At 45.6% G+C, this 15,421-nt stretch overlaps 1 protein-coding gene and 1 long non-coding RNA gene across 3 annotated transcripts in view; both read right to left on the bottom strand.

The window, feature by feature from the left end:
* Positions 1–9,938, bottom strand: part of NCF2 (neutrophil cytosolic factor 2) — a 37,198-nt gene extending 27,260 nt beyond the window's left edge. For both annotated transcript variants that reach the window (XM_004013860.5, XM_012187705.4), the window contains exons 1-2: positions 9,638–9,938; positions 4,167–4,249 (exon numbers count right to left, since the gene is read on the bottom strand). In XM_004013860.5, coding sequence (XP_004013909.2) covers positions 4,167–4,249; positions 9,638–9,811 — 257 coding nt within the window. In that variant the 5' untranslated portion in view covers positions 9,812–9,938. The remainder of the gene's footprint in view (positions 1–4,166; positions 4,250–9,637) is intronic.
* On the bottom strand, positions 7,421–9,631 carry LOC132657522 (uncharacterized). Its single transcript, XR_009595861.1, has 2 exons — positions 8,605–9,631; positions 7,421–8,073 (listed from the first exon to the last, which is right to left on the bottom strand). It is a non-coding gene; the product is annotated as an uncharacterized LOC132657522 (long non-coding RNA).
* Positions 9,939–15,421: the final 5,483 nt, after the last annotated feature.

The following is a 15,421-nucleotide window of genomic DNA, read 5'->3' on the forward strand; positions in this document are numbered from 1 at the left end:
AAAGTCACTCTACCTGGTGTCTTCTCAGCTCACCAGCACAGCTGCCGACTGGCTAATGCTTCTCCCCAGCTCTGAGCTGGAGAGGGTTTATTATCCTCGATTCTGTAACACTCCCTGGAAAGGTATTTTTCCTTAGTAACCACTGAAATTCCTGATTAGCCCTGCACTGCCAGTGCCAGCTTGTAGACTAGAATCCTGCAGTCCCCACTCAGGTAATGGAGAGAGACTGAGCCGGCTGAAAGGGGTTGAAGCATCACACACCTCCATGCCAGGGCCTGGGCCATGCCCTACCCATTTCAGAAGTCAGGGAAAAGACTTTGCTGTGTTGCCTCTTTGAGCAGCTCCGTCTAAAGGGTCTGGCCATATTTTCAGGGCTCTAAAATGTATAAGGGGCTGCCCAGGTGACTCAGATGGTAAAGAAATCTGCCTGCAATGCAGGAGCCGCAGGTTCAATCCCTGGGTCAGGAAGATCCCCTGGAGTAGGAAATGGCAATCCACATCTAATCCAATCCCATGTAGAGAGGAGCTTGCAGTGGGCTACAGTCCATAGGGTCACAAAAGATCTGACACGACTGAGTGTGTACACATGCAAGATTTATAAGGTTGTGATCTGAAAGGTACCTTGAGATCCCGTCTCCTTTTGAATGACAAGGTGGGGGTTAGAGAGATGAGACATCCCTCAGACCTGACTTGCCTGGGCAGAACAACTCTAACTTTATTCTGGTGGAAATTTATAATGACAGAGGAGCAACCAACATCTGAAAGTGGGAAAAACTCAGAGAAGAAATTCCCGTAATATTAACACCTTTAAAACAAACCCTGTAGTAAGTAATCTGAAGGTCATCCTAACCCATTACTGAGAAGCGATAGGCACTTATCTAAAAACTTCTCCCATAGCACCTGCCCCATTCTGCCCTGCATAATAGATCGTGTTTGTAACCTGCTTCCCCTTTTTAATACAAAAGTTCCTTGAAAGTGTGAAGTGTTCGCTGCCCAGTCGTGTCTGATTCTTTGCAACCCCATGGACTGTAGCCTGCCAGGCTCCTCAGTCCATGAAATTCCCCAGGCCAGAATACTGGAATAGGTTGCCATGCCCTCCTTCAGGGGATCTTCCTGACCCAGGGATCGAACCCAGGTCTCCTGCATTGCAGGCAGATTCTTTACCATCTGAGCCACCAGGGAAACCCTCTAAGTTCCTAGAAGCAGAGACTATATTTCACCCCCTTGTTTATTTACTCCCATAAGCATTTATTAATACTGTACTAGATACTGAAATACAAGAGTGAATAAGGATTCTTCCCTCATGAGCAGTGGAGGAGACAAATATACAGGCAAGTATCTGTCATCGGAGAGACAGCTGTGATTAAAGGAGGCACAAAAGAGAGTGGTCACCTGGGTGAGTGTGCCTGGGGCAGACATTGGAGGATGTGAGTGGGTGGACAGCAGCTGAACCAGAGAGCAACAGGGAGGGGGAGTGCCTCTTTATCCTGGGATCCACTGGAGGTTCTTCAGCTGATGACATTTCTTTTTTTTTAAAAAGGTCTAGGATATCATTGGAGCAGGCAAGAGTGGTGGCTAGGGAATCAGTTTGGAAGCCATGCTGCAATAGTTCTGGTAAAAAAAAAAAAGTGAGGTCTAAACCAGTGTGCTGGAAGGGAGGGAGAGGGTTCTTGTATGATTTTCAGGGGATACTAAACCCCCTGAAATTGCACATAAAATTAGGTATGTGCTTGCATGTATTTTTCTGGGAAAATTGCCCATATATTTTGCTATTTAACAACCAGTGAAAAAAGGACAAAGCATCAAGAGCTGAACCTTGGACTTTCCTGGTGGTCTAGTGGTTAAGTACCCACTGGCCAATGTAGGGGACACAGGTTTGATCCCAGGTCCAGGAAGATTCCACATGCTGAGGGGCAATGAAGATCATGTGTCACAACTACTGAGCCTGTGCTCTCAAGCTCAGAAACCACAACTACTGAAGCCTGCGTACCCTAGAGCCCGTGCTCCCCAACAAGAGAAGCCACCCCAATGAGAAGCCCACACACCACAGTGAAGAGTAGCCCCTGCTCGCCGCAATCACAGAAGGTCTGCACGCAGCAACAGAGACCCAGCACAGTCAGAAAGAAATTAAAATAATTAAGAAAATTTTAAAACAGGGCTGAGTCTTGTGGAGGGGAGGACACCAAAACCTATGGATTGAACAGAAGGGGGAAAAAAGGCAGCTCAGGACCCAGACTCGTGTCTCATTTATGTTATTTCCTCAAGAAGTAGTTGTTGAATTAAAGATAAAATTTGATAGATTTCTCTCTTAGATTTAATGATTACCAGTGACAGACTAATTGAATCCTGAGTCTGATTCCTGGATCTTACTAAGATCTTTTTGACTCACTCAAAACACGAGGCTTTCAGGTTCTGGGATTTCTGGGCATTTCATGGAGAAATGTCTTCTGGGAGCCTCCCGTCTTTGCCATCCGTCTCTTCTCATTTGAGGCTGTTAGAGCTGATTCAAGGTTGGCCTGAGAGTTTGTCCTTCTAGAGATCTACAAGAGGATTTATGCTCAGACCTGCTCACAGGTCCTATATATCCTGAGGCTGGTGGGGATGAGGGGAGGGGGACCGAGAAGGAGAAGAGGGTTAAGAAGGGAGACGGTGCATGACGCCATTGAACATAAAGGCCTGTGTATCTTCTCTTCATTCAAGGCTTTCCCTTCCCAGACTGCCTCTGTGTCTGTGGTTCTTCTTTTGGGAGACTTCACTCCTGCTCTTAACTCATACAGGTAAATGACCACATCTACATCCCAGAAGTCCTCTGAGCGGCTGGTAGTTGCCCATGGCAACGGCTCTGCACAGTGGCCTGGCAGGCTTGGTTTCTGACTAAACCAGAGGATCAAAGCCTTTCAGGGTTCCAGAGGATCAGATCCCAGCCTACCCCTTCCCCAGTGCGTGGACATTCTCTGTAGCCTCCCCTCTATCCCGCAAGTGCCCTGCCTCACCTGTTGTGCACACACACCCCATGCCCCTGCTAACATGTTGCTGTTTGAGCTGTTCTTCCTTAGCCTGAGCTGAATCATCTTCTCTGGAACTTGTGCACACTCAGGGAACTATTTCTACGAAGGGTCAGTTAGTCATCCCCTACGTTTTAAATGAATGCTTAGAATATATTTTCTTTGTTATTTGTATGTTTTTAGGGCATTTGGGGGAGGGGTGTGGGACTCGAGATTAACTTTCATTTTCTATTTGTCTTTTTACTAAGTATTTCCTATTGACTATAAACACTCTAAAAATACAGAAAGGCTGACAGAAGAAGATGGAAATCTCTATAATTTCAGCAGCTGAGGAGGACTGCTGAAAACATTTTGGTCTATGGCTTTTCAGACTATTCTGCGAGATGGTAATAGGATTGTATGGTACTATTCTGAAATCTGCTATAAATTTAGTATCTATTGTGAACTTTTTTCTACAGTAAGACAAACACTACTCATCTGTATCAATATATTCTGGTGCATACAATATTAATTGTTTATGTTCTCATTTTAGTGACTGCATCATACCTCATTGAATGCATTAAACTGGGTTTTGGAAAATACATTCTGCAGGAATGTATTTTTTTGTTAAACCAGATCTAAGCCAATCACCCAGGAAGATTTTATCTATTTATTTATTGGCCACGCCCATGTGGTCTGTGGGATCTTAGTTCTCTGCCCTGGGATTGAACCCAGGCCCTCAGCGGGGAGAGTGCAGAGTCCTAACGGGTGGCCCACCAAGGAAGAAAGGCTCTGATGTGGCTTCCTGATCTTTGTCGTTGTGTGAGAGCTCAGTACCTCACAACAGTAGACAGCCACAGGTGCTCCCTTGATGGCTGAAGTATTTGCAACCTGAACTGCCCAGGCTATGACCTTTCAGGAAAGAGTGGAGAGCTATCCCCAGCCTGTGATGGTTACACCTTATGGTGAGCTGTAGCTGGGCGGCAGGCCTGCCTTCCCTGCCCCTCCAGAGAGGACTTCTGCCTCGTGCTGGCTGATTGCATAACTACCCAGAGAAAGCCCAGTCACGCTTCCCCACAGAGGCTGAGGAGACACGTCTCAAACACCAAGACTGGCAGCACCAAGACCCACTCCGGGTTTCTCTGCACACTTCCCCAGCTTGTGCAACACTGGACCACTTACTTCTCCATCTGATAATAGAGCATCCCTCGTTGGAAGTAGGACACTGCCAAGTGCTTGTCTCGGTTAATGCTTTTGGTGAAGGCCTGCAGAGGGAACAGTCAGGCGGTAAGTAGGTGTGAGATGAGCCAGTGGGTGAGGCAGGCAGGAAGGGTCTGGAAAACCGTTGATGTCTTGGAGGTGACAAGAGGCTTAGGGGTCAGAGTACTTGGTGTTGTCGCTTCCTAGCGGCATGGCATGAGACAGGTTGCCCAATCTCCTTGAACTTTGGTTTTCTCCTCTGTAAAATGAGGATAAGCATATCTCCCTTTCATGATTACTATCAGAATTAATAAAAGTCATCATGTTTGAATATAGCCTAATTAAATGTTATCTACAGCATACATTTATCTTATAAATTTATTATAGGGATATTACACAGTTAATATCATTATCGATCTGTGTGTTCCTATTGCCATTTTGTACACTGTTTTGAAATCTCATACGATTAAAATAATAACAATAATAATGCATTTAAAATGCCAGGAGCGAGGACTCAAGCATAAAACTGAAGAAAGGCAGCAAGAATGAGACGCCAGAGCAGAAGAAAGCAAAGTGAAGCCTAGAGCAGGGGGAGGAAGGAGGGACAAGGGAGTGGGCCAGCTGGGAGCCCTGAGAGGCGAGGCTGGAGTCACCATCCCCGGCTGGCCGAGCTGCACTCGGCCCTCTGCCTGGACTGACAACCTCTCCTCCCGACAGTGTGCGCTCTGTTTCCAACAGCCCCTGGGATCTGTGGTTCTGTTTGCTCAGTCCCTGGGCAGCCCCCCACCCCCAGTGGAGGTGGAGGCTGCTGTCTTCCCTCCAGTGAGAAGCAGAGGGTCCTCCCATGCTCCTATCTGCCCACTCTGCAGCCTGAGGCTGTGCAGGTATTCCACAAAGCTGCTCTCTCCCCTCTTTGCCAGGGCAAGGATGGCTGTTGGGGCCCCCTTCAAGGTGCTGGGGAGTCAGTCATCTAGCCACACCACCCTGCAAAGACTTGCAGTAAAAGGTAAAAATAAGGACTAACATTTACACAGTGGTGTGAAGTTACACAGGACTTGAATAGTCTATTCCTATACGGGAAAAGAGATGGCAAGACTGAACATCGACATTCTAGGAATCAACGAACTAAAATGGACTGGAATGGGTGAATTTCACTCAGATGACCATTATATCTACTACTGCGGGCAGGAATCCCTCAGAAGAAATGGACTAGCCATCATGGTCAGCAAAAGAGTCCAAAATGCAGTACTTGGATGCAGTCTCAAAAACGACAGAATGATCTCTTCATTTCCAAGGCAAACCATTCCATATCACAGTAATCCAAGGCTATGCCTCAACCAGTAATGCTGAAGAAGCTGAAGTTGAACGGTTCTATGAAGACCTACAAGACCGTGTAGAACTAACACCCAAAAAGATGTCCTTTTCAATATAGGGGACTGGGATGAAAAGTAGGAAGTCAAGAAACACCTGGAGTAACAGGCAAATTTGGCCTTGGAATGCGGAATGAAGCAGGGCAAAGACTGATAGAGTTTTGCCAAGAAAATGCACTGGTCATAGCAAACACCCTCTTCCAACAACACAAGAGAAGACTCTACACATGGACATCGCAAGATGGTCAACACCGAAATCAGACTGATTATATTCTTTGCAGCCAAAGATGGAGAAGCTCTATACAGTCAACAAAAACAAGACCGGGAACTGACTGTGGCTCAGATCATGAAATCCTTATTGCCAAATTCAGACTTAAATTGAAGAAGGTAGTGAAAACCGCTAGACCATTCAGGTATGACCTAAATGAAATCCCTTATGATTATACAGTGGAAGTGAGAAATAGATATAAGGGCCTAGATCTGATAGACAGAGTGCCTGATGAACTATGGAATGAGGTTCGTGACATCGTACAGGAGGGATCAAGACCATCCCCATGGAAAAGAAATGCAAAAAAGCAAAATGGCTGTCTGGGGAGGCCTTACAAATAGCTGTGAAAAGAAGAGAGGCAAAAAAGCAAAGGAGAAGAGGAAAGATATAAGCATCTGAATGCAGAGTTGCAAAGAATACCAAGAAGAGATAAGAAAGCCTTCTTCAGCGATCAATGCAAAGAAATAGAGGAAAACAACAGAATGGGAAAGACTAGAGATCTCGTCAAGAAAATTAGAGATACCAAGGGAACATTTCATGCAAAGATGGGCTTGATAAAGGACAGAAATGGTCTGGACCTAACAGAAGCGGAAGATATTAAGAAGAGGTGGCAAGAATACACAGAAGAACTGTACAAAAAAGATCTTCATGACCCAGATAATCACGGTGGTGTGATCACTCATCTAGAGCCAGACATCCTGGAATGTGAAGTCAAGTGGGCCTTAGAAAGCATCACTATGAACAAAGCTAGTGGAGGTGATGGAATTCCAGTGGAGCTATTTCAAATCCTGAAAGATGATGCTATGAAAGTGCTGCACTCAATATGCCAGCAAATTTGGAAAACTCAGCAGTGGCCACAGGACTGGAAAAGTTCAGCTTTCATTCCAATTCCAAAGAAAGGCAATGCCAAAGAATGCTCAAACTACCACACAATTGCACTCATCTCACATGCTAGTAAAGTAATGCTCAAAATTCTCCAAGCCAGGCTTCAGCAATACGCGAACCGTAAACTTCCAGATGTTCAAGCTGGTTTTAGAAAAGGCAGAGGAATCAGAGATCAAATTGCCAACATCTGCTGGATCACGGAAAAAGCAAGGGAGTTCCAGAAAAACATCTACTTCTGCTTTCTTGACTGTGCCAAAGCCTTTGACTGTGTGGATCACAATCAACTGTGGAAAATTCTTCAAGAGATGGGAATACCAGGCCACCTGACCTGCCTCTTGAGAAATGTGTATGCAGGTCAGGAAGCAACAGTTAGAAGTGGACATGGAACAACAGACTGGTTCCAAATAGGAAAAGGAGTACGTCAAGGCTGTATATTGTCACCCTGCTTATTTAACTTCTATGCAGAGTACATCATGAGAAATGCTGGACTGGAAGAAACACAAGCTGGAATCAAGATTGCCAGGAGAAATCTCAATAACCTCAGCTATGCAGATGACACCACCCTTATGGCAGAAAGTGAAGAGTAAAAAAAGCCTCTTGATGAAAATGAAGGAGGAGAGTGAAAAAGTTGGCTTAAAGTTCAACATTCAGAAAACGACGATCATGGCATCTGGTCCCATCACTTCATGGGGAATAGATGGGGAAACAGTGGAAACAGTGTCAGACTTTATTTATTGGGGCTCCAAAATCACTGCAGATGGTGACTACAGCCATGAAATTAAAAGACACTTACTCCTTGGAAGAAAAGTTATGACCAACGTAGACAGCATATTCAAAAGCAGAGACATTACTTTGCCGACTACAGTCTGTCTAGTCAAGGCTATGGTTTTCCTGTGGTCATGTATGGATGTGAGAGTTGGACTGTGAAGAAGGCTGAGCACCGAAGAGTTGATGCTTTTGAACTGTGGTGTTGGAGAAGACTCTTGAGAGTCCCTTGGATTGCAAGGAGATCCAACCAGTCCATTCTGAAGGAGATCAACCCTGGGATTTCTTTGGAAGGAATGATGCTAAAGCTGAAACTCCAGTACTTTGGCCACCTCATGTGAAGAGTTGACTCATTGGAAAAGACTCTGATGCTGGGAGGGATTGGGGGCAGGAGGAGAAGGGGATGACAGAGGATGAGATGGCTGGATGGCATCACGGACGTGATGGCATCGACTGACGGATGAGATGGCATCAATGGACGTGAGTCTGAGTGAACTCTGGGAGTTGGTGATAGACAGGGAGGCCTGGCGTGCTGCAATTCATGGGGTCACACAGAGTCGGACGTGACTTAGCGACTGAACTATTTATATGGGAAAAGAACCTAAAAAAGAATGGTATATATATATATGTATATATGAATCAGTTATACATGTGTACATACATATATATACACATATATCATATGTGTATGATATCATATCATATCATATCATTGTATACCTGAAACTAACACAACATTGTAAATCAACTATATTCCAGTAAAAACTAACTTAAAAAAATAGTTCATGCCTCACTTATCTACAAAATGCTTAACCTCTCCATAAGCTAAAAGCCCAAAGTCTATGACTTCCCAAGACCAAAAAGCCCAGAGAAAGGCAGATCTGGGGTTTGATCCAAAAGTCATACCCTTTCCAGCTTACCGTGACCAATATGAAAAAGTGATTTTTTTGGAATGCTCAACCCCATAGTAGCGAATATGAAAGAGAGAAAAACAGTGGAGAAATAGGACATTCCACACCTGTCCTAAAATCGCTGCAGATAGTGACTGCTGCCATGAAATGATAAGATGCTTGCTCCTTGGAAGAAAAGCTATGACTAACCTAGACATCATATTAAAAAGCAGAGACACTACCTTGCCGACAAAGGTCCGTATAGTTAAAGCTATGGCTTTTCCAGTAGTCATGTATGGATGTGAGAGTTGGACCATAAAGAAGGCTGAGCAGTGAAGAATCCATGCTTCTGCACTGTGGTGCTAGAAAATTCTCTTAAAAGTCCCTTGAATGGCAAGGATATCAAACCAGTCAATCGTAAAGGAAATCAACCCTGAAGATTCATTGGAAGGACCGATGCTGAAGCTGAAGCTCCAATACTTGGACCACCTGATTCGAAGAGCTAGTTCATTGCAAAAGACCTTGATCCTGGGAAAGATAGAAGGCAGGAGAAGGGGATGACAGAGATGAGATGGTTGGGTGACATCACCAACTCAATGGACATGAGTCTGAGCAAGCTGCTGGAAATGGCGAAGGATAGGGAAGCTGGGTGTGCTATGGTCCATGGGGTCTCAAAGAGACTGAACAATACCTGTCCTCAGTAGACATCATTAATCAATCACCATCTGCATTCCTTCCACCAGCCTCAGACTCCTTTGTAGAGTGCTCCACATAATGGATCATAATTGTCACTTGAGGGGAAACCTATTTTTCTTAAGTGCCTCCTCTTGATCTCTTGGGCAAGCAAAGCTCACTCACAGGAAGGTCTTAGCCAAAAGAGGTTCTTGGAAATCAGACGTTAAGCAATTTAGACAGAGATTCTGTGGCTCGCAGTCAATAAAGGAAAACATAACTGGGGGGGACTTTCAAAAAGGTGTTAAGGAAAGTTTCCAGAGTGATTTGAATGTAATCGATGGAGAATAAAGGAGAACAAAACCCACAGTGAACAGTTTCCAGCGGGGCTGCCTGTTCCAACCACCTGGGGAGCTTTTCAAAGCGGTGGCCGCCCAGGCTGCTCTGCAGGCCAATTAAATCAGAATTTCTGGGGGTGGGTGGGGCCAGGGCTGCCTTTGTTCTTCAGAAGCTCCTGAGAGGGTTCTAAAGTGCAGCCTGGGCTGAGAACCAGTTAAGACAAAGGCCCCCGGGGGAGGCGGGGGCAGAAACACCTCCACTCACCTTCTCCGCCTCTGGCAGGTTCCCCAAAATCGTGTGTATGCAGCCCACATTGAAGCAGATCCTGGAGTGGGGGTCCTGTACCCCAGTGAAGGCATCCAGGGCTCCCTTCCAGTCCTTCTTGTCGGCTGCCAGCACTCCTTCATTCCAGAGGCTGATGACCTCGGCGAGGGACATGGCCAGGTGCAAACCGGGAGGGCTGCCTGGAGACCCGGGGAGAGGGCAAGCCCAACCCGCCTTCACTTTCCTGGCCTGGAGCTCAGACGTGGGGCTCAGGCTCCTTAAGACAACTTCTCAGTGTTGCAAAGGCGGCAGGAAGTGTCCCCACCTTTTGGCAACTGACGCACAGAGCAGTCAGTTCTGTGAGAGAAAAGGAAAGAAAAGGAGAGAGAGGGCAAGCGGGGCGGAGTGTGGGGGAGAGAGGAAGTACATCAGATACTGCCCCTGAGGCCGCAGTTCCCCAAAATGCTTCTGCTCTGTCCCCCAGCTCCTCCCCTCCGTCTCCCACCCCCCTCTGCGGGGCGGCAGGTTTTGGCCAGGGCTCTCACCCCAGGTTCAAGGCGGCTTCTGGCTGCCTGTCCAGCGAGGGTGTTGGGTGACAGAAGAGTTCTATTCAGTCTAGAATGGATTCTTTGCTCACTTCCTCACACCCTCGTTGGAGAAGGAAATGGCAACCCACTCCAGTCTTCTTGCCTGAAGAATTCCATGGACAGAGGTGCCTGGCAGGCTGCAGTCCATGGGGTGGCGCGACCAACACACTCACACCCTCACAGACTGTCTTCATGTATTTGGTTTTTTATCTTGGGCTAAAATTGGCAATCAGATTCCCGAGCAGGACGGTCTTCGGTGTCCATCTGGGTCTGAGGTACTTTTGTGAACACTTAGGAAGCTCAGTGGGGACCCATCTCCTGCAAATGGCAAAATTAGGAGCCAAATATGATGGCGAATGACTTCTCTTACCCTTCTGTGGAAAACTGAAGAGACAGGGGTTCTCATTGATGACTGATCTGTTTCCTAGTCCCCTAAAACACAGATTTACAACTCCTTCCCTGCTGCCCTGAGAAAGTAGAAAAATCAGTAAGATAATTGGGAGGAGAGGGTATAATGAATTTGATTTACTAAAATCCTGACTTCTTGTTAATCACACTCCAGAATAAAGGTAAAATGCTGAGGGTCAAATGCTTAGATGGCAACACTCGCTCTGTTCTTACTGAAAGCATCTTACTGAAAGTTATCACCAAACTTCCCCTAAGAGCCCAAAAATGAAACTTAAAAGTGTCCATTCTATAAGGCTTGTAGGATTGAAGATGAGAGAATTGGGAAGGTGTGTGTGCACTTTTGTAGGGAACATGCCCTGTGTTTGGAAGGTCTTCCCATCTCACTTTGTCTGGCAAACTCCTACTCATCCCTGAAGGCCCAGTGAAATATCACCCCCTGCCTGAAATCTAGTTCCACACTCCAGATAGCAGAGGCTTCCCTCTCCTTTGTACCACCTCTTCCCAAACAGTTGTATTTGTTGCCATTTCTCGTTTCATTTGCCCAAGCTCTTAGACTGCTGAATAGCTGGGCCCATGCCTTTTCAATTCTAGGATTCCCAGCTCCTAGAATGGGAACACACTCAATACATGATGCAGAGATATATTCCAAAATGAAGTTAGAGATCCTCGGCAAATGACTGGCCGATAGCAGTGATGGCAGGGAGGGAGAGATACTGCTATTCCACCTGGTAAAGAAATACAACTCAATCAGCACATTGATTATTCCTAGGAAAACCAAGTGGTTTTGTAACTAAGCTAGACTTTAAGCTTTCTTTTCACACTATTATCAGAGTCTGCCACACAACACTCTCTGGAAGCTGATGCCTATGAGTTTTCCAGTCTTATTTTCCCAGAATGTCCTTCACAGGCCCCTACAATCTCTACCACTTGCTTCTCTTCCTCCCTGGGTCTTCATTTCCTGCCTCTCTGCCTTGGCTCCTGCTGGTTCCTCTGCCTGGGCTGTCCTTCCCAATGTCTGCTCCTTCAAACCCACCTTGCACAGACGTGGGTGCCCTGTTCAGATATCCCCTTCCTCCAGAAGCTGTGCTGAGTTCAGGCCCAGTCTTAAGCCCCTAGACCCGTGATCTCACTTCTCCTGAACTCCCACGTGGTTCTCAGTCACTCTCACGTGAATAAAGTGTGTGCATGTGTGTCTTAGCTCCTTAAACAGACTGCCCCATCCTTGCTTCCCCCAGAGACCCAGCAATGCCGTGCACGCTCACTTCTGTCCAGTTACCCCCCTGTCCCCACGCCACCATAAGCCAGTGGATGAACATATCATCTAACCTCTTGTCACGCATTCATCTATTCGCTACAGAGTAGACAGACTAATTCTTTTTTACAGCATAAACTCTTTATATCTTTATAAGTAATTTATTTCTTTTTAATTGGAGGATGATTGCTTTACAATGTTGTGTTGGTTTCTGCCGTATAGCAACATTAGTCAGCCGTAGGTATACACGTTTGCTCCCATTGAAATATGTACATTCAGTTCAGTTCAGTTCAGTTCAGTCGCTCAGTAGTGTCCGACTCTTTGCGACCCCATGAATCACAGCACGCCAGGCCTCCCTGTCCATCACCAACTCCCGGAGTTCACTCAGACTCATGTCCAACGAGTCAGTGATGCCATCCAGCCATCTCATCCTCTGTCATCCCCTTTTCCTCCTGCCCCCAATCCCTCCCAGCATCAGAGTCTTTTCCAATGATTCAACTCTTCACATGAGGTGGCCAAAGTACTGGAGTTTCAGCTTTAGCATCATTCCTTCCAAAGAAATCCCAGGGTTGATCTCCTTCAGAATGGACTGGTTGGATCTCCTTGCAGTCCAAGGGACTCTCAAGAGTCTTCTCCAACACCACAGTTCAAAAGCATCAATTCTTCAGTGCTCAGCCTTCTTCACAGTCCAACTCTCACATCCATACATGACCACAGGAAAAACCATAGCCTTGACTAGACCGACCCTAGTCGGCAAAGTAATGTCTCTGCTTTTGAATATGCTATCTAGGTTGGTCATAACTTTTCTTCCAAGGAGTAAGAGTCTTTTAATTTCATGGCTGCAATCACCATCTGCATTATTTTGCATTATTTTGGAGCCCCCAAAAATAAAGTCTGGCACTGTTTCCATCTTTGGCTGCAAGAATATAATCAGTCTGATTTCGGTGTTGACCATCTGGTGATGTCCATGTGTAGAGTCTTCTCTTGTGTTGTTGGAAGAGGGTGTTTGCTATGACCAGTGCATTTTCTTGGCAAAACTCTATTAGTCTTTGCCCTGCTTCATTCCGCATTCCAAGGCCAAATTTTACTCCAGGTGTTTCTTGACTTCCTACTTTTGCATCCCAGTCCCCTATAATGAAAAGGACATCTTTTTTGGGTGTTAGTTCTACACGGTCTTGTAGGTCTTCATAGAACCGTTCAGCTTCAGCTTCTTCAGCGTTACTGGTTGGGGCATAGACTTGGATTACCGTGATATTGAATGGTTTGCCTTGGAGATGAACAGAGATCATTCTGTCGTTTTTGAGATTGCATCCAGGTACTGCATTTCAGACTCTTTTGTTGACCATGATGGCTAGTCCATTTCTTCTGAGGGATTCCTGCCCGCAGTAGTAGATATAATGGTCATCTGAGTTAAATTCACCCATTCCGGTCCATTTTAGTTCGCTGATTCCTAGAATGTCGACGTTCACCCTTGCCATCTCTTGTTTGACCACTTCCAATTTGCCTTGATTCATGGACCTGACATTCCAGGTTCCTATGCAATATTGCTGTTTATAGCATCGGACCTTGCTTCTATCACCAGTCACATCCACAACTGGGTATTGTTTTTGCTTTGGCTCCATCCCTTCATTCTTTCTGGAGTTATTTCTCCGCTGATCTCCAGTAGTATATTGGGCACCTAATGACCTGGGGAGTTCCTCTTTTGGTATCCTATCATTTTGCCTTTTCATACTGTTCATGGGGTTCTCAAGGCAAGAATACTAAAGTGGTTTGCCATTCCCTTCTCCGGTGGACCACATTCTGTCAGACCTCTCCACCATGACCCACCCGTCTTGGGTTACCCCGCAGGCATGGCTTGGTTTCATTGAGTTAGAAAAGGCTGTGGTCCTAGTGTGATTAGATTTACTAGTTTTCTGTGAGTATGGTTTCAGTGTGTCTGCCCTATGATGCCCTCTTGCAACACCTACCATCTTACTTGGGTTTCTCTTACCTTGGGCGTGGGGTATCTCTTCACGGCTGCTCCAGCAAGGCACAGCCTCTGCTCCTTATCTTGGATGAAGGGTATCTCCTTACCACCTCCATTCCTGACCTTCAACGTGGGATAGCTCCTCTAGGTCCCCTGTGCCTGTGCAGCCACCACTCCTCGGGTCAACACCGAAATCAGATTGATTATATTCTTTGCAGCCAAAGATGGAGAAGCTCTATACAGTCAACAAAAACAAGACCAGGAGCTGAGTGTGGCTCAGATCATGAACTCCTTATTACCAAATTCAGACTCAAATTGAAGAAAGTAGGGAAAACCGCTAGACCATCCAGGTATGACCTAAATAAAATCCCTTATGATTATACAGTGGAAGTGAGAAATAGATTTAAGGGCCTAGATCTGTTAGATAGAGTGCCTGATGAACTATGGAATGAGGTTCATGACATTTTACAGGAGACAGGGATCAAGACCATCCCCATGGAAAAGAAATGCAAAAAAGCAAAATGGCTGTCTGGGGAGGCCTTACAAATGCTGTGAAAAGAAGAGAAGCGAAAAGCAAAGGAGAAGAGGAAAGATATAAGCATCTGAATGCAGAGTTCCAAAGAATAACAAGAAGAGATAAGAAAGCCTTCCTCAGCGATCAATGCAAAGAAATAGAGGAAAACAACAGAATGGGATAGACTAGAGATCTCTTCAAGAAAATTAGAGATACCAAGGGAACATTTCATGCAAAGATGGGCTCGATAAAGGACAGAAATGGTCTGGACCTAACAGAAGCAGAAGATATTAAGAAGAGGTGGCAAGAATACACAGAAGAACTGTACAGAAAAGATCTTTATGACCCAGATAATCATGATGATGTGATCACTCATCTAGAGCCAGACATCCTGGAATGTGAAGTCAAGTGGGCCTTAGAAAGCATCACTATGAACAAAGCTAGTGGAGGTGATGGGATTCCAGTTGAGCTATTTCAAATCCTGAAAGATGATGCTATGAAAGTGCTGCACTCAATATGCCAGCAAATTTGGAAGACTCAGCAGTGGCCACAGGACTGGAAAAGTTCAGCTTTCATTCCAATTCCAAAGGAAGGCAATGCAAAAGAATGCTCAAACTGCCACACAATTGCACTCATCTCACATGCTAGTAAAGTAATGCTCAAAATTCTCTAAGCCAGACTTCAGCAATATGTGAACTGTGAACTCCCTGATGTTCAAGCTGGTTTTAGAAAAGGCAGAGGAACCAGAGATCAAATTGCCCACATCCACTGGATCATGGAAAAAGCAAGAGAGTTCCAGAAAAACATGTATTTCTGCTTTATTGACTATGCCAAAGCCTTTGACTGTGTGGATCACAATCAACTGTGGAAAATTCTTCAAGAGATGGGAATACCAGGCCACCTGACCTGCCTCTTGAGAAATCTGTATGTAGGTCAGGAAGCAACAGTTAGAAGTGGACATGGAACAACAGACTGGTTCCAAATAGGAAAAGGAGTACGTCAGGGCAGTATATTGTCACCCTGCTTATTTAACTTCTATGCAGAGTACATCATGAGA

Source organism: Ovis aries, chromosome 12, assembly GCF_016772045.2.
Source record: "Ovis aries strain OAR_USU_Benz2616 breed Rambouillet chromosome 12, ARS-UI_Ramb_v3.0, whole genome shotgun sequence".
NCBI lineage: Eukaryota > Metazoa > Chordata > Mammalia > Artiodactyla > Bovidae > Ovis > Ovis aries.